This window comes from Cynocephalus volans, chromosome 4, assembly GCF_027409185.1.
Source record: "Cynocephalus volans isolate mCynVol1 chromosome 4, mCynVol1.pri, whole genome shotgun sequence".
In the NCBI taxonomy this organism is placed as follows: Eukaryota; Metazoa; Chordata; class Mammalia; order Dermoptera; family Cynocephalidae; genus Cynocephalus; species Cynocephalus volans.
Genome location: NC_084463.1, coordinates 143,880,629 through 143,905,121, shown reverse-complemented (window position 1 = coordinate 143,905,121; position 24,493 = coordinate 143,880,629). Strand labels below are relative to the sequence as shown.

Genomic DNA, 24,493 nt, shown 5'->3' with positions numbered 1-24,493 from the left:
CCAGCTTGGAGAACCACAAAGTCATCAAATGAGAGAGAGAACAGCACAGGGCTGAAAACTGGGGGCCACAGGAGAAAGTGACCTGTCCACACTGTACCTGCCCTGTACCATAAGCAATTTCAGCTTCCATATGACTACACATGTCTGGAGGGAAGCTTGGACCCCTCCCCCTGGATGCCTAATGTGACCTCTTCTCTAGTCCACCAGCATCCACTCTGCCCCTCTCCAATCTGTTCTCAGTACTGCAGCCAGAGGGATATTTTCAAAACACAGATCTGATCCTATCATGCTCCCGTGCCTGAAAACATTCAATGGCTTTCCATTATGGCCCACAAGCCCTGTCATCTGGCCCCTGCATCTCCCTTCAGGCTCATTTTACACTGAACTTCTCCCAGTTGTGTGCTGGAGTTGGCTCCTACAGCTCCCAAGAGTCAATTGGCAAATATTAAGGAATTTGTTGGTAGCAGGAAATCAACAATGGTGGGAATATTTTACACCAGAGAAATCAACAAATGCTAAAAATGAGATTTTTTTTTTTTTCCTGGAGAGCCAGTTGTTTGGTCTACTGCTCCCCATGCCCACCATGCCATTCAGCCACAAGACCCTTGCACATGCTATTCCTCTGCCTGGAATATGCTTTCCTCCTTCTTTGTTAATGCTAATCTTTGAGATCTCAGCTCAACTGTTACTTCTTCGTGAGACCTTCCTTGACAACTCTGAATAAGTCAAATCCTACCATAAACCTTTTTTTCTTCGTTTGTATCACACTTGCAATATTAAGCATGTGATGAACAGTTATTGTCCATCTCTCCATGGGAATGTAAACTCTCCATGGCGAGAGGGACCATGCCTGGTTTTGCTCACTATCTTTGCTCCATCATCAGGCACAGTGCGTGGTAGTAGAAACTCACAACATCTGCTGAATGAATGAATTAGAGAAATATACAGTAGACAAGGAGTCCTAGGCTTTGCTTCTGTGGCAGAGACTGCTTTTGCTCACATATCTCCCACATTCTCCTCTACATTTCCCAGCCTCCCTTGCTGTTATGTCTGTCCCATTACCAAATCCTGGCCAATGGAACATGTACTCTATTTCCAGCCATGGCCTCTAAAATGTCACAAGCAGTACCCAGTGCTCTTTCGGTTCTCTTCTGCGTGGCTGGAAGTGAAGGAGTCACAAAATAGAAGAAGCCCTGATTCCTAGTCACTGACTGCCCAGGTGAGTCACCTGACCCTCCCTGAACTGAGATAGGAGGAAGATATGCTTGTACTAAGTGAGATTTTGAGCTTATTTGTTACTGCGGCAAAATGTAATCTACCCTAATCTTCCCAGCTCTGTCATTATAACTCCTTCTACCCTTTGGGTGAGCCACAATCTCTCTGGGCCTCAGTTTCCTTACTGGTAAAATTAAAGGACTCCACAAGGCGGTCTCTGAAATCCTTCCAATGTTAAAATTCAGTTGTTCTTCTTTTATATTTTCCTCCCTCCTGCCTAGCATACACGGACACCATAGATATTTGCTACATAAGAGAACTATCTATATTTGCAATCCTTTCCCCTAGATAAAAGTATTTTAATACCTTAGAAATTCAGAATGATTACTCAGAATAAGTAAACATCCAACATGTACAATATTGATCAAAATAACAATGTGACATTTCATCAAGAGGCTGGGGAACCTTCAGAGATTTACTCCTCAGCCCTGCAGATGCTCCCCAAGCATCTTGCTCTGTCTGCCCTTGGCAGCCTGGTGGCTCCGGCATTCCCAGTTATTTGCAGGCCTCTTCCTCAGACTGTCTCAACTGTTCTGCTCAGCTGACTCTTTCAACCGCCTTTCTCAATAGACATGGCCTCGTTTTTCAAAGGAACACAGCTATACCTTTTCTTAGAGAGCTGTCCTTAGAGGCCACCATAGCCAAAAAGCAAAAGTCACATCTTTGATGAGATGCATGAGTGTCAAAGCTGCAAAAGGCAAGCTCTTCTTGGGCTGGGGTCCCTTTTCTTGTTACTAATAAAGGCCACTGCAGCTACTGTCATCCCAGTAACCATAGTAACAATGAACCACATGACAAATGTCTGATTCCCATCAGAGAGTTTCTGATATTAAGTGTTCATCCCTCCCTCGACTTCCACCCCAGATCCTGTTAGGAGTGGTGGTATTGAGGGTCTCCCAGGGCAGCAGTTCAGGCATGGGAGACCTGGAGTTTACAGCATTAATTAAACCTCTTATTTCCCCAGAACATTTTGCACTGCCAGGCCTGGGAGCCAAGAAAACCTCCCAGGGAAGCTCCTATGAGAGAGATTGCTAAGTCTAACGCCAGAGACTGAGGCGCTTCAGCTCTGTAGTTGGCAGCAAATGAGGCTCAGTTGGAAAAGGTGCCTGGCATACAGCAGGCACACAATAAATACTTGTGGAAGAGGCAGTTTACTAAAAAGGAGCTCATATAGCAGATGGGATTCCTTCTAAGCCACTGGAAATCCTGCAGGAGATAATATGAGTCATTCAACAGTTATTGAGTGCCCGCTCTATGTTCCCATGGGTAACGGCATGGAGGCTCTAAAGATATTGGCTGGCTGTTGGCAGGGACCACATCACAAAAGGCTTTGGACTAATGTGAGTCTCTTAGGTTTATCCCTGGAGAACCTTTGAAGGCTGTTATGCATGTGAGTGACAGGATCAGCTTTGCATTTCAGAAACATCCTTTTTGATGCCCTGTAGGAAAAGGATTAGAGGGAGACTATTGTTTTGACCAAAGAAATGATGTTCTAGAACTTCTGAACCAAGGCCTTAAGATTACCAGTGGCTTCTGCTTCTTTCCTCTTGGAACCCAGCCACCATGCTGTAAGCAGCTCCAGCAACATAGAGAGGCCACATGAAGGAGAACAAAAGTGCACTGTGGACAGCCCAGTTGTGCCCTCAGTGGCAGCCGGCACCAACTGCGGGCCATGCGAGTGTGCCATTTTGGCCTTTCCAGCCCAGTTGAAACCTAAATGACTACAGTCCTAGAAGACATTATGTTGAGCAGGAAAACTACCCAGCTGAGCCCAGTCACCCACAAAATAACGATAAGTAATAAAATAATTGGCTTAAGCCACTAAGTTATGGGTGGGTTTGTATGAAGGTGTAGGTAACTGAAAAACTTGGAGGTACCAGGTGGTGGTCATGCCTACAGCTCAGCAGAAAAGGTTTGGCTGGAGAGATCATAAATTGGGGAGTCATTCACGGGAATTTGAAAGCCCTGTTGTGAATGAAATCACCTACACCCCTTCTCACACACATGCCCAGCACGCCTAGAGCACAGCTGACTCACAGCAACTGTTTGCTTAATGAAATTAAACACTGCACATAATGAAGACCATTGAAAAGTCACTCTTTTCTTGATCTAAGACAGTCCTCCTCATGCCTGGAATTCTGATTTTCCCCCTGTAAGTACCGTCCTTTATTCTCACCCTCTCCCAATCAAGCGTGTACTGGTCGCTGCTGCATTTGATACCTTCTATCCTAAGACAAGTCCTCCTTCTGGTGGGGCTTTGGGATTTGGGGTTCAGGATGAGGCACATGCCCTCTGGGCCTCAGCTCCCTCATCTATGTGTAGAGATGAGAATGCCTGCTGATCAAATCAGGAAGAGGGGGATGCAGATGTAAGCGGAATCGCTGTAGTTGCCTTCACCAGGAGCCATCAGTGCCCTCTACCTGCTGCTTGAGCCTCTCCCATGCAGGGAACAACTCCTGCGTTCTGGAGATGGAGTATCTTCAGCTTTGTGCGTTCCCGGGTTCGAAAAGCTCCCACAGGACCCAATTTTACAGCATACTTGGCAGCCCCTTGGGGGACAAAGAGGGTGAGCAAAGGATTCGTAGCCTGGGAAAGTGAACCCCTGCCCAGACCGAGTCGCAGGCCTAAGTTCCAGCCCTGGTTCCCCAGGTAACACAGTGTCACCTCGGAGAGCACCAGCCCCTCTTGGGCCCGGCTGTCCCCATATGTATGTAAAGCGTTAAGAATGGCCTGAGACAACCCTAAGGCTCCTGTTGGGGTGGCGGGTCGGGTCACATGCTGGCGGGGAGTGGGGTTACTGGTTGACGTGGCTCGGGGTCCAGCCTCCTCCTCTGACGTCCTCGCAGCCGTCCCCGCAGCCGTCCCCGCGTCCTCCCTCCCTCCCTCCCTCCCTCCCCGCCCCTCCGGCGGCGGGAGAGCTGCCGGCTCGCTCGGATCCCGGGAGCTGCCTGGCGGCGGGCGGCGGGGCGCGGGTGGCGGGCCGGGCCCGGGGCAGGTGCGCGGCGGCGGGACTGAGCCCCGCGCGGGGAGCGGGCACCATGGTGCTGTCGGTGCCCGTGATCGCGCTGGGCGCCACGCTGGGCACGGCCACCAGCATCCTCGCGCTGTGTGGGGTCACCTGCCTGTGCCGGCACATGCACCCCAAGAAGGGGCTGCGGTCGCGGGACCCGGACCCCGACCCGGAGAAGGCGAGACCCGGCCTGCTGCGGCCAGTCCAACAGGTGAGCGGGGGCGGCGCCCCGGTCCTGCCCCGGCCAGGTGGGGTCGCGGGGCCTGCGGAGCGGGGGCGGTCGCGGGTCTCTTTTTCTAGGCAGACTTCGGTGGGGAGGGGGACGGCGGATATGCTCGAGGGCCGGCCGAGGGGCCGGGAAGGGCTTTGGGGGTCGGGGGGAGGTGAGGGAGAATAATTGGGGGGCGGGGATTTGAGGGGACTAGGAGAGGATTGGGGGACAGCAGGGAGAGTTAAAGGGGATGCGATGGGACAAGGGACTTGGATAGGAGTGGGGGCTGGGAGGAGTAAAAAGAGAGGGGGGCCGCGAAGGGAAAGGGAGCTGGGAAGAGAATGGGGGGACGTGAGGAGACTGGGAGGGGACTGCGAGGGTTGGGGAGACAGAGGAACGGTGGGGGAGAAGCTTGCAGAATTAGGGGGAGAGGAATAGGGTCTGGGAGAGGCGGAGGAGGGGTGGGAAATTGGGGGCTGGGGTCGGGCAAACACTGACATAGCCGAGAAGGGGTCCCCCCCCATAAACCAGGGGGGACGGGGGGAGGTGGCTGCCATTGAGGGAGGCCTGGGGTCTGGAGAGGCAACTGAACGGGGAGGGGAGGAGCCTGAAGGACCCCCCATCGCCCCGCTCTGCGGCCAGCCAGCCGGAGGGGATTGCTGCAGCCTCTCCCAAGGTGGCTCAGAAGATGTCCCTGGGGACAGGAGGGCTTTTATCCCACGTGTTTGCTGGTCCCCACAGCCCATCTGAGCAGGAAATGGGCGGTATTCCCCACTGTGCAGTGCAGCAAAGGGGTCTGCGGAAGGGGGCTGGAGGGATTTCCCTCCACAGGCTGTGACCTCCAGGAGGCATTCTCCCAGCGGGGAGTGCAGAATGGGAAGTAAGAGAGCCTGCCATGGGGCAGGGGGATGACTTAAACGACCTCCCAAGGCCCTCTAGATTCCTTATAGATCTTAGAGTTCTGGGAACAGCACTAAATGCTGTGACTCCACCTTCCTTTTTCCAGACAACAATTCAAAAGCTTGGAGGACCCAGTTGTGCAGGGCCTGTGTCAGTCACTCAGTAGTGAGAGCGGGAAGAAAATGGCTTCTGTCCTTGAGGCACTTACAACTGAAGAAAAGTGACATTGTCACTGGCTAAATAGGAGCTGCTGGGCAGCAGGATGGGGGACCTGGAATGATCTGGGCTCCCCAATGGCAGAGATTTAGATGAACCCTTCTCCAGAAGTTGTGGCCAGTCACCTCTCAAACTTCTCTCCTGCCCAGTGCACCTGAGGGACCCGAGGGACGCCCACTCTTCTGCCTGTCAGTGGTGCTGTCCCCTCCCCTTCCCAGAGAGAACCACTGGAAAAGTAGCTGCTATAAATGACCTCTAGGATCCCTCTGACCCTTTGTCTTATTGATGGCCAGTAGCCCACACAATGGTCCATAATCTGTTAAAGACAAACCAGATTGTGTCTTTCTCCTGCTTAAAACCCTTCACAACTCATTGGAATAAATCATAGCAAACTGTGACGCGGCACATACTCTGTGCCAGGCACTGTTCTGAGTGCTATACACTATTAGTGCATTTACCAACCCAATGAAGGAGATAGATGCATGATGATCGCAATTTAAAGATGAAGAAACTGAGGCTCAGAGAGGGTAAGTGACTTGCCCCAGGATACGCAGCTAGAGAAGTTTTAAAGCCGGACTCTAGCTGAGCTGGTCTGATTCTGGTGTCCGTGCTGTTAGCCACTCCACTCCACACCCTGACGTGCTTGATGTGGCAGGTGCCGACCTCCCCAGCCAAGCTCGTGCCAGTCCCCCCTTCATCGGCAGTCTCAGCCTCCCTGGCTTTATGATCATTCTTATAAGACACCAAGCTCTGTCCTGCCCCTCTCCTGTGTTTCTCTGGCTTTTCACACAGATGGCTTCTTCTCTTTCTATCTAAATGTCACCATCCCAAGGATGATTTTGCCTACTGAAACGTGAAACAAAGCACCCCCCTCCTCCATTACACTCTCCCATATTGTTCCTTCCAACTTCTTTAATAGTAGTTGTACTGACTGGATGTGACCTTTTGTGTTCACTCAATTGTTTATTTATTCCCAGAACCTACTCAGTGCTTGGAAACTAGTAGGTGCCCAGTAAGAAACTGTTCACAAATAAAGGTGTCCCAACATCCAGCCAGCTGGGATTTTTGTCTGAGTTATTTCTTCATATGTGGGTGCATGTGCCATATCTCTACAACCCAGTGCAAGTGCAGTAGGGGCACAATAAATATTTGTTGATACACGATACTGGCCCATCCACATTCCCTCACCTGGTTCCTTCAGTGACAAGGACTTGAGCAACCTAGGGCTTATTGTATAGCGTGAATGTGGTGAGGCTGGGACCTCACAATGGCTTGGTTGCCATTGTGCTCAGACCCATTCAGCCACTGACCCAGATACGGTAAATAAAAAAAAGGCAACACAATTGACATTTCAAAGAGGGTAAAGTAGGTGGCATTAGGGGTGGCAGGTGACAGTAGGGTGATGTATGTGGCACATGTTGACAAGGAAAGGAAGAGGCAGGAAGGCTCTTCGAAAATATTCTTTGAAGAGAGAGGGTATGGGGGATGGGGAATAAGATTCTAGATTTCTGTAGCCCCAACACAGGTTTCCCAGACTTAGTATGTCCCACTGAGAACTGGGATGTTTGTAGGATATGGAGTTACTGCCCATGTCTCTGTAACTCCTGCTCGTTGCTGGAAAAATTCCTTGAATTGGTAGGCATGTCTGGGAATCTGATTTCTGGCTCTGAATGGCTAGATGAAGTTGAAGTTTTTAGTGATTTTGAAAAGAGCTTTCAAGTTTTCCCAGAGGTTCTTAACCTGGGGTCTGTAGACATCTCTCTCCCCTGCCCCCCACCCAAGGGTCTGTAGAGTTTCATAGTCTTGGATAGAGAAAAAATTACATCTTTATTTTCACTGCTCTCTAACTGAAACTTAACATTTCCTGTAAGTAGGAATATAAATAAGAAACCACAATAGTGGTTTACCAATACCTGTGACTTTGCCCCCATGGGAAATCACAGGTAGTTTCGTAGCACACCACAGCTGTTGCAGATACATCTCAGTATCATTTATGCTCATCTCTCATTCTAAAATATGACGCTTATTAAATCTCCTGCTAGACCCTGTTATTTAATGAATGAATCAAGAAGCACACATATAGCTCTTTCTCAAGCTTATTTTTATTAGATATTCCTTTATAGCCCTATGTCTTTTATTTTCTCCTTTTTCAAACATTCTGAGGAAGTGTCCATAGGCTTCTCTAGACAGCTAAAGGAATCATGGAACCAATAGGTCAAGAACACCTGCTAAGTGCAAAGTGGTAAGGGTGGAAGCCTCAGTCATTCATCACCTTTCATGCCTCCAGCAGCTTCAATTCACAGTTTTTGCTTTTCCAAAGTATACACTCTGGACCCTTTATCCTGCTTTCTTAGACAATTCCTCACTCTCAAATGTGTGCAGCCTTTTGGGGCATGCAAGGAATTCAGTCTTACTCCAGTCTGGCAGGACCACCTGGGACCTCCCTGTCATCAGCCCAGCTCAGGACGCCTGGTTATTATGCAGTGACCTGGCAGCTGGAGTCAGAAGACAGAGCAGGGAGGCAGAGTGTGGATCATTATCTTCCCTTCGCTGTTACTTCTGAATCTATTAGTGAGCAGCAGCTAGACCCATGCATTCTTGCCTCTGAATTTCCTCTCCACGCTTGTCTGCACAGGCTGCCACTCAGTCCATTTCAGAGTCATTTCAGAGGAAGTCCTCTTTTGGCCTAACCCAAAGAAGCATAGAGCCAGCAGAGAGAACTGCTCTTTCCCCATGGCTCAGTACCCTGTGCACCTACCGCTCAGCAGGCGTTTGGTCCTGTTATCAGAAAGCTTTCACTTTAGCATCCTATTTTTCTCCCCACACAGTGCTTACTTTGTTCTGCCCTTAAGTGAATCTTTGCAAATGCCTGAGAGACCCCCAAGTGACCCCCATATCTGTCCCCTGGAAGGTAACATGTGGCCAAAGGCTTTAGCAAAACTGCTTGGCCCTCCACAGTGGTCCCCACATCTCTTATGCCCACATCCCCCAGCCCCCACTGTCACATGCTACCAAATTATAAAATCCTATCCTCCTGCCAATAGAATTGATAACACCGAAGTGGCTTTTGATAGTAGATAGACCCCAAGATTTTATGAAATAACATAAATAAGGGCTGAATTTGTATCAAACAATAATACATGCAGTGGAGTCTTCTCTTGCCAAGGTCAGAGAGTATGTCTTTCATTTTTCCTGTATCCCTTACAATGTCTGGTGTGATGCTGGCCACATGATAACCCTTCAGTATTTATTTTAAATGAAACCATTATATCGTAATCTAACTCTGAATCAGAGAAGAAAGGCACAAAGGAGGACAGACTATCAAATCTCCATGTACACATGGCTTAAAAACAGGCCTAATCTATTTATGGTGTTATCCTGGGGCAGGTAATGCCTGGGGTGGGGTGGGGTCATCTGGGCTTTTGTTCATGCTCTGCATCTTGACATGGGTGCTGGTTACACAGGTGTGTCCATTTTGTTAAAATTCATCCAGCTCTGCATTTATGATTTGTGTACTTTTCTGTTATATGTCACTAAGGTTTTTATTGAAAATTGTCATATTGTGATGTAATGTTTGTGGACATTAATTGAGTATCAAGTCAGGATTTTTATTACCAGGAGGACTTTGGGCTATATTCAAGAGACATGCATAGTCCTGCTTTTTGTGTTCTATTATGAACTATTTCCCTGGTCCTTTCTTCTTTCTGCTGTTTCTCCTGTGGCTACCTCCTGTGGCATAAAAGATGCCCCCTCGGGAATGGTGCCTCAAGACCATCGGTGGGGCCCTATTAACTCGCCCACCTGTTCTCTTCCTTAATCCTCTAGAGCAATACCCTCTCAGATCACTTGTCTTAATTCATACTTGTGAGAGTGAAGACAGCCCAGAGCACAGATGCTGCATTTCATTGGTTAGTTCATTTATTAAAGGTTAATAGGCACAGGCTGGGCAGTGGGATACAGAAATGAAAAGACAGACACCTGCTGTTCCTGATAAGTGGGGAAGCAGACAATGAAGCAAGCAATTGCCATGGGGCATGTGACAGTGCTGCAGAAGGGGGATGGGAAAACCTTAGGAGGGGCATTCCCATCAGCCAAAAGTGGAACTTTCTCCAGTTCTGCTTTCCTGAGGGCTCTCCTATACCTCAGTGATCATAGGAGGCCCCATGAATTGATAACCCCACTCCTGGAACTGATTTGACTCTGGGCTGCTGTAAGGTCTCACCTCCATGGATTCTCAGTCTTTTAAAGGATTCAATTCTCAGCTTACTGTTAGCTGATCTCCTGGCTGATAAACTCTTCTATTCATATAAACAAGAACAACAAAGAAGATCCATTTCCACAGAGTAGTAAATAACAGTGATAGTATAGCTAACGTTTATTGAGTTATTTATAACTCATAGTCACTGTTCTAAGCACCTTGACCATATTTATTTTAGTTCTCATAATAACTCTATGAAATATTCATAATCATTATTTCCATTTTATAGGTGGGAAAAGTGAAACACAAAGAGCTTAAATAACTGCTTCAGTGGCAGAGCTGGAGATCAAGTTTAGGAAGTCTGGCTCCAGAGCCCACGCTTTTGACCACTAGGCTGGAGATTAGCAGAAAAAACTAGTCAAAATCTTATTCAAGCCACAATGTTCCCCTAAATGTGGCATAAAAGTGTCTGTGAATATGCATCTTTGCAGGTCAGCTTCAGAAACCTTCCCCAGTGCTTTGGATTGCTTTGCTGCCTCTTCTGTCCATCACATTTCAGGCATAAGGTATGGCCCAGGACCTTCAAGAAAGATTTTACATAGTAAACATGTTTGGACTGGTTGCTTAGCAATGTGGAAGACAGTATGAATTTTTCATCTAGAAATTAGCATAAATTATTTCAGGAAGATGAGCACACACCTACTGGAAACACTAGGTTCTTCAAAGCACCAATGATGTAGACCCCTATGTCAGTGTCCTTCCATCTCTTTCCAATGGCAGGTCCCACCCAGTCACATCTCCTTCCTTTCTCTAGTTTCTCCTGTTGGTACAGCGTGTAGATAATTCAGGAGCGTGGCTCTTTTCTTTATGGAGTTGATAGTTCACCAGCACCTTTGTTAACTCCAGCAGAAAACATTGCTGCATCCTCTTCAGATTTTCAGATACAGTCCAGGTTATGATTAAGTGCCTGGGATGCAGGAAGAGGAACAGAGAGGCCATTGGGCCTCTGTGAAGGAAACACCTGGAAAAGAAATTAGAGGGGGCTTAAGCAAAAGTAGAAAGAACAGAAAGAGACCAGCAGGACCAGAAAGCATCAGACCCAGAAGATAAAGAGGAGAAAAGATAAGGATATGACCATCCCAGCATCAGAGACCAACAGGAGAAATCAGAATACATGGAGATGAGGCCTTTACTGTCCAGGCCATTTGACGTACAATTTCCCAGTAACCAGTAGCAGTTTGCCTCCTACTTCTACCCAAGTATTGCTGTATTCAGTGCCTCCAGAGCTGATTTCTTGCTAACAGCATTGGGAAGGGCTTCTGAGATTCTAAGAATTAAGGGATACTGTGTGTGCATATCAAAATCCACACACAGGTGCATGCAAAAGGCCCCCTTATAGCCAATCTGATAAGAAATAAAGCATTAGTAGAGCTCAAAGGGAAAACAGATGAAAGAGGTTTATTCCTCCCTCTTTTTCTCCATCCCTCCCTTGATTGTATTTATTGAGCATATACTCCATGCCAGGTACTATGCTGGGGTTGGGTGTGAGGATACAGTAGTAACTGTCCCCTCTTCAATGACACAGTTATCCATTCTCAGCCTTCATGAAACATGGTGTAATGGGAGAGACCAGTGTTAATAGAAGAAGACCACAAATAAATGAAAATGTGTGCTGGTCCTAAGTGACCTTCAGATAAAGTTCTGGTGCTGTGAGAGTATAAGGTGAAGTGGAACTGGTTGGCAATGTCAACGAAGGCTTTCCTGGAGAGAGGGATGGCCAAGCTGAAGGCTGGAGTTGGAGGGGAAGTTAATCAGGGCAATAGGGAGGAGAGTCGGGGGCTACACACAGAGGAATGAAGCCATGCAAAGGTCCTGTGGCAGGAGGAAGTCTAGCACTTAGGTGGGCCTGGGGAAAGGCTGGTGTGCCTGGAGGGCAGAGAGCAAGGGGGAGCCTGATGTATGATGAGGCTGGGGAGGTAGGCAGCCATCTGGCAAACCAGGTATTTTAGACCACAGACAGGTCTAAAATTAATAAATGTGTAAGGCATGAATGAATGAACGAACTTCCCACCTGGGAGTCCACTAAATGCTAACTCATTAGGTAGAGGTGTTTTAATTGCTTTATATTATAGAAAAGTCCTGGGAGGTTTTTACACAGTGTTAAGAGTTTTACAGTGATCTTTTTGGGAAGTTGATTGGGGCTTTGGGGTGGACTTGGAACACATTATGATTTTTCCCATTAAAATAATGGAGTGTAAACCTGCTTTCTGAAATTTGCTAGCCAGCACATTTCCAGGAACAGACCAGAGTCAAATAAGGAGGGGTCCTCGCACACATGAATATGAACAAGGAGAAAGGACAGACGGATCCTATGGGAATTCTGTGAAATTGAGTCTTAGTCCATCTGGCACAGACCCTAGAATATTCGGACATATTTCATTGATGTCTCCAACCTGTACATCCACTCATTCAGTGGAGACATACTTTTCCCTCATAGAAAGCTGAGCAGAGCTGAGCAGATAGCAAGGAAAAGTGAGGAGCCATGTTGAATGACTGAATGTGTCGGTGGGTGGATGGGTAATGAATGGGAGGGGGGAATTCAAACCTTTGCTTGCAACAAAAATAAAAATTACAAGCACAGGGAAGCGGGGGGGGGGGCACTGAGTTTGTTGAAGAACCCCTGTGCTTGTCTTTAGTGACATATCAAGGAATCAGGACAAGTGAGGAGTGTGTGTAACATTGGAGAGAGTTTTTAAAATCTTCAGCTGCAAGGCCACTGAGATCATACCCATGGAGACCACGTTTTACTTGGAAAAGCATTGCTGCTAACAATGGCATAATGAGAGGGATGTAGGTTCATTGCGGCAGGATAGTGAAGACTTTGCTTTTCAGATGGAATTTGGAGAGGATGGTGTTTGAAGATGAAGGTAAAATTGGGGAAAAGCACTTTGGTGGGGAATTGGAAACACGGATCAAAACAGCCACAAGTGTAGGATGTTTTCTGTTAGCTATAAGCTCATTCTGTGCTTCCAGTCCCCTCCTCCTTTCTCATAGCGTATCACCGAGCATCTTAAAATACACTTTCATTTCCACCATAGTCTTTCACATAGAAGAAAGGGCAAGGCTGTCAGAGAGAAATACAATGAGCAGTGATGTTACGTCAAGGGAAGACATCCACATGACTTGGAGGGCTTTTTTGCACATTCTCTGCCAATGCGTCATCTAATGAGCTTGCTTCTTACTACACAAATGGAACAGATCCTTTAAGCAGCAACATGACTGTCGCCCTTTGTGCAACAGCCTCAATACAAAACATGTAGAGACAGAATGAAAAGTAATGAACACAACACGAGATTAGACATGCTAGCCTAATCCTACCGCACTGTAGCCTTCTACGTGATTTTGGATACCCACTGGAATTAGTTTTAGGTAACAATCTTTGAGACCCCTCAAAAGAGGAAATTGACTCTTGGAGGAAAATGTTCATTTTATGATCAAGATGCTGAGCAATAATGGTAAGCAAAGGAGACTTAGAAACCTAAAATTTGAATTCAGTCTCCACCATATTCCAGCAGATGACCGTGGCCGTTTTGAATCCCTCTTTCCTCATTGATAAAACAGAGATAATAATAAGATTCTCTAAGGTAATATCGAGCACTGAAGGAGACAACACTTATGAAAGCATCCAACAGACTCAGCACCTGGCCACTATTCAAAGTGTATTTTAGGCATCTCTGCATCATTTTCTTACTTGTCTTTTACCAAAGCAATGACTTGTCTGTATGTTCACCTTGTAGGAGTCTATTAAAAGCATTCCAGATGTGAAAAATAAAATGCTTCTGTTAATATAGAAAGGGGAGTATAAACAGTTCACTTCTAGTATGTTTATTCATTCAATAAATATATATTTGTTATTGATTACATATATTTGTGGGGTACAGAATTGAATATCAATACATGTATACAGTATGTGGTGATCAAATCAGGATAATTAGTATGCTCATGTTTACAAAACATAATCAATCTTAACTAGTTTCTTGCCATCTCCCTCCCACTCCCCCTTTCCCACCTCTAATAACCACAGTTCTGTTCTCTTTTTTTTTGAAAGTTTAATGTATTATTGTGATTGTTTCTTTCCTTCTTTCTTCCTTCCTTCTTTCCTTTCTTTCTTTTATTTATTGCACGTATGAGTGCAATAAATATTTACTGATCACTTACTATGTGCAAGGCATGGAGTTATCACTGAGGACACTGCAGTGACAAGGCACACAACATCCCTGACCTCACGCATCATATTCTAGAGGGACAGATGTTCATCATACAGTTATACAAATTAATATAAATTTATGACTGTGCTATGTGTGGTGAAGGAGTTCAGGGGGCCTCCCAAGGAAGTAATAACTGATTAGTGCTCTGATCTTTTACATCTCTTGGGTATATAACATCTCTTTAAGTATATACCCCTTATATATGTACATTTAATTCTTTGTAAAGTATGTATTTGCTTATATATACATATGAACTAATATGTCATGCACATAATAAAGCATGCACAAAAATAGACCTTTCAAAACAATAGGAGAAAAAATTAATTATAAAATAAAATTCTGTTATTTTCTTCCCATATTCCAAATGGGCTATCTTGCACACCTATGTGGCAAGATAGCCCATTTGGAATTTAGTAGTATTTATTAGATAAAAACTTTGAGGATGAGGGTTTGAAATATTCTAGGCATAAGGCATGTGCAAAGGCCCTGTGGAGAGAAGAAATATCAGGAGGGACCAAAAGAAGGTCAAGGTGGGTAGAACCTGAAAAGTACAGGAAGGAAGTGATGAGAGAGGGGATGGGTCTGGCTAGGGCAGGGTCACACAGGACCTTCTGGGCCACTGTAAGTATTTGTCTTTATCCCAAGAGCCATGGAAGCTACTGAAAGTTCTCAGGCAAGATATAACATGGTCAGATCTGGGTTGTGAAAAGATCCTTCTAGCTGTGTAGAGAAGAGATTGGATGAGGGAAATAGGGAGACCAGGGGAAGCCCTGGAGAGAGACAATGGTGACTTGGGCCAGGATGGTGCCAGTGGTTTGGAGAGAAGTTTAGCAGATAGACTGGCTTTGCCTGTGGGTTGGATGGACATGGGCTTCAGGAAGAGAGAAGAGTTAGGGATGACACCTGAGATTTTCACTTATCCAACCAGATGACAGTAGCATTTAGTGAAACAGGGAACACTCAGAAAAGAGGAAGTCATGGGCTGTAAGTCAGTCACCAGTTCATTTTTGTGTGGGGAATGTGAGGGGTCTTTGAGATATCTCCATGAGATGTCATTTGTGCTGGTGGTTCTGCAGGTCCTGAGCTCAGAGTGTAGGTCTGGCTGGAGATGCACATTGGGGAGTGGTCTGCAGGAGGCAGCAATGGCAGCAATGAGCATGGCTGAAACCTCCTAGCAAGAGAGACAGTGAGAAGGCCCAGGAGCAAGTACTGATGGACACCAATATTTAAAGACCAGGCATGAGTGTCTACAGGGAGACAAGGAAGTCTGATAAGAGAGGAAGGAGAAAAACCCAGGAATTGAAATGTCAAAAATAACAAGAAGAGAAAAAGGCTTTCTAAGAGAAAGAGAATCATCAGCTGGGAAGACCATGGCTGAAGAGTCAAGTAAGTTATGACTGAACAAATCTGTAGGAATTGGACCATGAAAGTCATTGGTGACTTTAGCCACCTCTGGTGACCTTCAGTGGGCTGGCGGGAATGAGCTGTGGAGTGGGTTGCAAGGGAGGAAGTGAAGACAGCAACAAGTACAGGTGATTCTTTTGGGGGCAGTAGCTGAGCAGGGGACAAGAAGTCGAAGGAATTTTGAGCACATTTAAAAGCTGGTGGGAAGGAGCCGGTTGAAAGAGCAAAGACATTCAAGAAATTCTTGAAAGAGCATTCAAGACAGAGGGAGAAAGATAGAAAATAGCTAGTGTAAGGCTCCTGCAAATGCAGGTGGGAATGGGGTGCAAGGCTCAGATGCAGTGCATCTTGGAGGGAGGGATGCACTTCCTGTCATGAAAGGAGGGGGACAGTGCACAGACTCCGTGCAGATGAAGGATGTCAGGTGTATATGTCTGGTAGCAGGATACTAAGGAGCCTCCATTCTCTTGGCTTCCTTTTTCTCTGTGAAGGAAGCCAAAATGTAGGCTTGAGGGAAGAGTCAAGAAACAGTAGGCTTGCCAGGCAGGACGGAGAGCCTGTTTGAGGTTGGTAATCATGACTTTATCCTGGAATCATCGCCCTGTTGAGTGACTCTCTAGCTGAATGCAGGCATCACAGTATAGCTGGTCCAATGCAGGAGTTTTGCCAGAGGGCACCAGGGAAAAGATGAGGAGCCAAGAGGGGTCTTTAGACTCTAATAAGGTGGTGTTGAAATGACAGAACATGGAATCAAATCAGGGAAGTTGGAAAGAGAAGAACGAGAAGAGAGTAGACAGCTCCCTGGTCTTAGCGGTGGGAGGATGGGTGTGGAGGGCTGCCAGCCAGCTGGAAGGAGGGAAGGCTGTGGCCAGAGTGCAATGCTCGGGGGTCCCTGAGAACAATATGCCACCAGGGTCAGAAGTGCCAGAGCTATGGGGTCAGGGTGAGGGGGTGGTGTTTGAACAATTGGTGTACTTAAAGTTTATCTTAAGAACAAGCTATCAATGGGCAGATAAGTCAGTAGCCTGTCAGCAGGCAATGTGCCGTGTGGTTTTCTGGAATTCTTTATTTTAGGAAAACACAAGACTCTCTGTAAAGAAGGAGAACATTGATTCTGTAACCTCTGAAGCCAATAGGAGGATCAGACAGGGGCACTTGCAGCAGTGAGCTGGTGCCTGGCTATACTGGTGGCTTAAGGTCCGGAAAAGTGGATTGACACCACTGCCTGAGATCCAGGCAATGTCTACAACTCACAGATTGTCCCTGGTGGAGGCACATCAGGGCACATGGCCTCTGCAGGAACAGAGAAGAGTAGTTCTGGTTGATGCTGCTAGAAAGAAACCCAGATCAGGTGACTCCTACAGGCGGTCTGTGGGAGGCTGCGCTAATTGCAAGAGTAAACGAAATGGTAATTGGATTAATAAATAATATTAATAATTAGGTAGTCCATAAACAACTATTGTGAAATGTTTCAACTTTACACATTAGATGAGTGCAGGAGGTGAGGCACTTCGGCTTTGGGTTCCAGGTCTAATTCACCACCAGCCACTCACTTAACCTTTCTGTGCCTCAGTTTGGCCACCTGTTAACGGTGTTGTCATCACTAAATTGTTGCAGGGATTAAATCAAATGAATGCACCAAGGATGGTGCCTGGGATGTAGCAAGTGCTGGGCTAGAAATTGTCCTTTTGTGCGTCCAGAACCACTCTGAATCATCCTCCCTAACTCCAACCTACCCCTTCCCCAACCCTGCCCTGAGCCAACCCTATCCACCCCTCCCTTGGCCCCAGCAGGCCCCCTCCTATCAAGAGGCCCCCTCCTGCCAGCTGTATGGACAGATTCCCCGCCCTTTGGTATCAGGTCCAGGTGGCCTGAGGAAAGCCCTGAAGGAGTCTGAGGACAGAGGAGAGTGAGAGGGCATTTATTCTGCGGCTCCCTCCCTGCCAGGTTGCTGGGGCCTGCTGCATCCCCCAACTGACCAGTGACCTCTCCTGCCCTTGCCCCTTCAGGCCGAGGGGTATCAACAGTGCACAGCCATTGCTGGCCCCAGGACACTCACCATCCCTTGTCAGTTTCCCTATCCTCCACATCTTGTAAATATCTGCTTTATGTGACTCTCCTCAATTACCCAGTTTGAATGTGCCATCTGTTCCTGCCAAAACCCTTCTTGATAGATAGGGTAGTCAGTCAGTGTTAGCTATTATTGTTAACCCTAACAATAACCCTAATAATAATAATAATAATAATAATTATTATTATTATTATTTAAAAAGTGAGAGTCTGTGAGTCAGAGAAAGTTTGCGAATGAAACTGGAGAAGATCAGGACCACCAATGATAAAACCTCTATTTGCACAAGGATTGATTGTTTAGAAACCACTTTCATTTTCCATTTGATCCCGCAACTCGCATGGTCCTTAGCACGTCTCGCGGCTTGTGGAACAGATACACCTGTGATAGGAAGGTTTGGGGTTGTTATTCTCATTCCAAAAAGCTTGAAATGAGCTGAGGAACAATGTTTCACATTTATAGTGATTTTGAGCAAGTACTCTGATATCACTGACCTTCCATGATCACATCATGTTTTATTTGACATTTTGTAGACTGACTGAATGTTGGCCCATGTGATGCAGAAGGGAAATGGAATAGGTTTGCATCTTGTTTAAAAGAAGGGACAGCCACATCTATGGGCGACACTGACTGGCTTGGAGTCTGCCCGAATGGCAGCCAGGAGGAGAACGTTAAAAGCAGCACATGAATGGCCTCCGCTTGAAGTCTTCTTACTCGTTAATCATGAAATTCATACAGAGGAACCAACCCGTTGCCCAAACATGGCTGTGGCTGTAGACATCCAACAACACTCAGGGATTCTGCTTTTTTGGAAAGGGAGACCTGAGAAGTAATAATGGAAGTACCTTTTCCTTGCTGCAACTCTTTTGGATTCCTTCCTTTTCCTAACACATCGTCCCACCCCTCAGCACTGTCAAACCTTCCTTGGAGAACTCTCATGCATTGCCACCTTCCTTTGTTCACCTTGACTCTTGACAGCCGTACCCTGCCCTGTCCCTGGCCTCCTCCTGCCTGTTACTCCCACCACATCTCTGGGCTGGTCTCACCTCCAGTTCCCTCTGCTTCAGTCCCTCCTGCATGTCCCCGCTAGTTTGATTTACTGAAAACACTGTTTTGCTCATGTCATTCTCCTACTCACAAACTGCCAGTCTCTCCACTGTTTATAGAATAGAATTCAAAATCTTTGGCTTGGCATTCAAGGCTCTTTGCAGCCTGGCCTCACCCATTCCCTTCCATCTCCAGTCTCCAAGCCCAACCTTTAGCTGACTTACCAGGCCCCAAGCAAGCTCCCCTCTGGACCGATGCTACTGCCATTCTTCCCATTTGAGGAGCGTCCCTGTCTCCCATCACTGGTAACCCTCGAATGCTGGGCTGAAACCCCTCCTCCAGGAAGCCTTCTCTGATCACATCGATGCGGAGCTCCTCCTTAGGTCTTCTGCAGCACACAGTCCAGACATTTGACCTTGTAAGACTACCTTTCATACATATTTATCTTTTTATAAATATGCATCAGAAATAGTAAATGGCTTTCATCTTGCATATTAATTCCTATTAATTGGTAGTGGCTTCCTGGAGCCCTGAGCTGAACACATACGTCTGAGCTCAGTAGGAACGAATGATTTGATGGATTAGCCATATCTGCCATGAGCACAGGGTAGGAGAGCTATAGCAGAAGCACTTCATATTACCCAGTTATGGAATACCTCATCCCCACCATTGGATGGTAAACTTCCTGGGGGCAGGGACTTATTCATGTATGTGGGGTGAGTGACTACATAGTTGGTGGGCAGCAAGTGTGTGCTGATTTCTATTTGATTGGATGGCGATCTTATGTGGAGGGTTTTGGCTTAAACCAAAATATAAGGAGACTCTAGTGCAACAGCCTCTGTCCTGTTTTGAAGCTGCACTTTCCAAATAGGTGTTCTTTGAACTTTCAGGTTAGAAACTGATGTGCTTTCTACGTGTGCATAAGCAGATGAATGTCTTAGATCAGTGGTTCTCTGCACTGTTTTCCCACACTGTGTCGTCCTTGGTGGATGATATTCACATGCTTGAAGCATTTTGCAGAATTCACCTCCTCTCCCTTCCACTAAGAAAAGCTTATCAGAATGCAAACTTGTGGAAAAGGTATTGTTATAAAGATAACCTTAAATGTTCTCTAATCAGTTTTTAAATGGGTAAAAATATATCAAATTTTAGTACTTTAACTATCATTTGTAATATACTGGCATGGTAACAGGGCTGAAAATTGTTGTTAGTCAACAGTTTCATCAATTATCTAAGCTACTCTAGAAGAAGATCCTAAATTCTTTTTTTTTTTTCTTTCTGGTCCAGTAAGGGGATCTGAACCCTTGACTTTGGTGTTATGATACCATGCTCTAACCAACTGAGCTAACTGGCCAGCCCCAAATCCTAAATTCAATGTCTCAAGGAAAACGACATATAACCAAATTTTTCAACCTTTAATACAGACATGACTTTCTTAGGAAAACAAACATTAAAATAATGGCCACCACAAATAAACTGAGAAAAAAGATGTCTAAAGGATTCAAAATGACAGTTGGTTAAGACCACAGAGACCAATAGTAAACATGTGTATTTCTATCTTATAGAAGTTATTGATGATGCCAAACTGAAATCCTTCTTCTATACATGGTCTCAGTTTAACAGAAAGACTTTTGAGTCCTTAGTAAACCAATACAGTAGGCAGAGGAGGAGGCCCACGTGGAAATTTTGGAAGTTAAAGGCTGGCTGAGAGACTGCTCTGAGATAAAACACGTTGCCAACAGCCCTGTGGTGGCCAATGGAGACGGGAGGATAAGGACGGGCTGGATGGGTTGGGAAGACTGTTTGAGACCTAGATTACCAACCTTTTAAAATATCCCAGTTTATGACGAGTATGGATAAGGTTACAACATGGCCTTGACACTGTCTCTGCTCAGGTTGCAAGTGAAACACATTTTCTGCACAAAGAATGTCAAACCTGGATTCAGAACTGAGAACAGTAACAAAGCTGATGCCCAAACATCCAGGCAATTCATTAAAGCAACCAGATGACTGGTGGGGGCAGGGGGGTGGATGGGACATCAGTATCATGATGTGGCACCTGCCAGAAAATCAAAGCAATGCTTTAGGCTTTTCCATTTTTAATTGTTACGGTTGGTACCCAGAGGCACAACCCCAGGGAACTATGTAGTGTAGTGTAGTATAGTGGTTAGCAGCAGCAGCTTCGTGGTGCGCTTGTGTTCAAAGCTGTCATATATTAGCTGTGTGACCTTGGACAAGCTTCAATATCTCTGAGCCTCAATTTCCTTCAATGTAGAGAAAATGATTAGATTATTTATTTTATTTACTAATATTAGGATATATAAAATAGAGAAAATATTAGGCACTTACCTATAGGGTTGTGTGAAGGCTAAATATGATAAAGCTTGTGTTGTGCTCTGCAGAGCATCCGGTACATAGCAAGTGTTAAACACATGGTGGCCACATTGCCCTTTAGGGCATGGTGACGTGGCTGCTGAAATCAATGCAGGGACCACTAACAAGAAGTAAATCTCTACATGGGATCTTTCCATCTTGTGGTTTCTAGTCCCACAGAGTTGGGGGGTTTTTTGTTTGTTTGTTTTTAATTCTGTTATTAAATTCTGTTCCCTACAGAAATGTTGGGATTCTGGCAACAGTCACTGGCTCTCCTCTTCTCGCTGGGCTTCAGCTTCATTGCACCTGTGAACTGACTGTTCTCTGAACACACTGTAAACTTTCATGCCAAAATATAAGGATTGGCCCAGGATGTCCTCTCCCACTCCTCCACCTGCCAAACTGCTGCCCATGCTTCAGGGGCACCCAACCTAAAGTCAGCTTCTCAGTGAATCTTCCTGCTCCTCTCCCTTCTCCCCTATCCTGTCCCACACCACCCAACCCTTCCACAAGCAAAGCTTTGTTTGCTCCTATATACTCTGTTTTTACTCGTCTACACCATAGCAGTTATTATTATAATAATCCCCCACCTGTTGACTCCCCCCCACCACACACACAGACTGTGCATGAGGGCAAAGACCAGTGTCTGCCCTGCCTTCCATCAGATTCTCAGTATCAAATGATGATTGATGGAATGAATGAATGAAAGGCCAAGCTAGGAAGTGGGACATCTTTCCTTCAGCCCCAGCTCTCTTTACATCTACTCAAGACCTTAGAAAGATAACTGAACATTACATCTTTGGTTCCTTGGCCTTGCCCAGGCAGGGAAGCAGAGGGACGAGCTGTAAAACCTGCAGGCTCCACAGTCACATGGTCCAAACCCCAGCTCTGCATCTTATTAGTTGTGTGACTTCAGACTTAACCCCTCTGTGCCTCAGTTTCCTCCTCTGTAAAGTGGAGATAACAATAATGCCTTCCTCATGAGGCCGTGAAGTTTAAATGAAGCCCTAGAATGCATAGACTTGGATCTGACACATGGTTAATGCTAGATAGGTTTGGTTTTTTGTTTTTTTTTTTTAATAAATTTAAGCTTAGGAAGCCTTTTCTGACCCTCAAATTCTTAGTGAACACAACTTCCCCTCTCACCCACTCCTATTACCGTCTGTCCCAGTCTTGATAATAGTTATTCCTACCTGAAATTTGCCTTTTTGGGTCTACTGGTTTCTTGTTCTTTGCCCCACTGGAAATGTCCCCTCTATGAGGAAAATGATTGGACAGTGTCGTTCCTGCAGCTGGCCAGCATCTGGAGATCTAATAAATGTTGAACGAATGATTGAATGAATAACAGCAGAGAGAGGGTTTGTGTTGGGGCTGGCTGTTATTGCCAGTTGTGTCTCATTTTTGCTGGGTTGGGACAGGTGCATGTACCTGGCTGAGAGCAGGGCTAACCCATCAACACATCTCCAAGTCTGTTGCATTAGGTACCAGCAACAGGGCAGTGAGTGTGCTGGGTTAACCACAAACTAGCCTTTTTAGATTTTTTTTTTTTCGTCGTTTTTTCGTGACCGGCACTCAGCCAGTGAGTGCACGGGTCATTCCTATATAGGATCCGAACCCGCGGCGGGAGCGTCTCCGCGCTCCCAGCGCAGCACTCTACGGAGTGCGCCACGGGCTTGGCCCGCCTTTTTAGATTTTAAAATAACCACAGAAGGAAAAGAGAATAGGAAGAGGAGAGTCCCAAGGTAAGGGGATTTGAGAAAGGCATGGGGACACAGACTTGGAATAAACAGAAGGGGAGGTGTTGGAAGGGATAACAAGAGATGGAGCACTGGTAAGGTTACCGTGGAAACACTGCGTGGCGCCTGGACTAGAAGACAAGCTGCTTCCTCAAGGTGAATTTCAACTTTGCAGCTTGAAATATACTACCGCCCTGGGATGCAACCCTTGGGTTTGCCCATAAGTAGCCAAGAAGTAGAGGATCCTGACACTGGCAGCTTCTCAGGAGGTGAAGAACCACTAGACAAATCAGCGTGTGTGGGGAGCTGAGAGGCCTTGGCTGAGAGCTGCCGGCGGGGCCGTGTCTGTGAGCAGCTCACCACACAGGAGGGCATTTCCACACCTACCCCACCTAGATGTCTGGGGCCTCCCCCAATCCATGGTGTTCCCAAGGGAGATGCGGGAACCATCCACATCACGGTCACCCTGGGGAACTCCTTAGACATGCAGAGTCCCCAGGCTCCACCTAAGACAGACTGAGTCAAATCTGTAGGGGGAAGGAGGCCTGGGGATCTGAATTGTTCTTTCCACAGGTGAGACTGATGCTCTTCAAAGCATGGGAACCAGCACTGACAGGCTGCTCCCCTGACTAGAGGGTGGGCAGGGGCCGAGTAGGGGGTGGTAGGGCCAGGCAGTGACTGGGCCTCAGACTAAGAGACACAAAAACATGGGCAAGGAGTACAGGATCACTAGAAATGTGAGGAGGTAGGTAAAGTGGCTGGAAGGCTGTGCGGCAGAGTGGTCCCCTGTGGGACCCTGGAACTAGCCTGGGTTTGGATGGAGCCTCTTTCAGTCCCTAGCTGACTTTGGCCAAGACACTGAGTTCTCTCCTGCCTCAATGTCCTTCTCATCTGTAAAATGGGGTTGACAATAATAGTACTTTCTGCAGAATAATCATGAGGATTCAGTGAGTTCGTATGTGAACTGTGCAGGGTACAGGTGGCTAGGACAGCAAGGTGGAAATGGTGGAGACCCTGAGTTTGAAGAAGAACCAGCTGACCCTGTGCAGACTGTGGGAAACCCACTTTTATTTTGTGCGGCCACTGAGGTTTAGCAGTGGGTCTTCTCTGACTAATACAGGGCTATTAATAAGTGGCCTGCTAGCCATGAAGTTTCAACCAGTTGTGGGTGTCTGCGAGTTCACAACCAGTTGGATGTGTCTTCCTCTACACCAGCTAGTGTCCTGGGAAATAACCCAAGTCACGAAATAAACAAGGGAAAATATTCCTTCCTGGTGGTAATTTAAAACATTTTAACATTAAAACAATCATACGGAATCAAATACAAAGAGTCACATGAATTTGTAAGATACAACTGGAGGTTCTCAATTGCTCCAGACTATTTCCTGTGCGCTAGAGGACACACTACTTTCCTCTACCCCTAAAGCAACTTTGGAAAGAAAGTTTGAGAAACATTGGTCCGGAGACTGGTGGATCGTAAATGCAGATCCACAGACAGCTTCTGGGGTGGCTGTATGCAGGAATCACTTGGGAAACTTGCTGAACATTCATATTCTTACACCTACCCCAGAAAGCCTAATTCAGCAGTTTGGATAGAGAGGTGCATGTGCATGTGTATGTGTGTGTATTTATATTTGTCTATTTTTTAAAATTGAGGTGGAGTTTGCATGCAATGGAATGCATACATCCTAAGTTTACAGTTTGACCAATTTTGACAAGTATTTATCCCCTAGGTTGTAACCCACACCCCTATTACGTGTCTTTCCAGTGAGTTCTCCCTGGAAGCA

The 24,493-nt window shown here is 46.3% G+C and overlaps 1 protein-coding gene across 1 annotated transcript in view; it reads left to right on the top strand.

Annotated features, from left to right (window-relative positions):
- Positions 1–4,313: 4,313 nt before the first annotated feature.
- The window catches only part of SYT13 (synaptotagmin 13), a 38,613-nt gene continuing 18,433 nt past the window's right edge, over positions 4,314–24,493 (top strand). The window contains exon 1 of the mRNA XM_063096000.1: positions 4,314–4,496. Within this exon, the coding sequence (XP_062952070.1) occupies positions 4,314–4,496 (183 nt within the window). The remainder of the gene's footprint in view (positions 4,497–24,493) is intronic.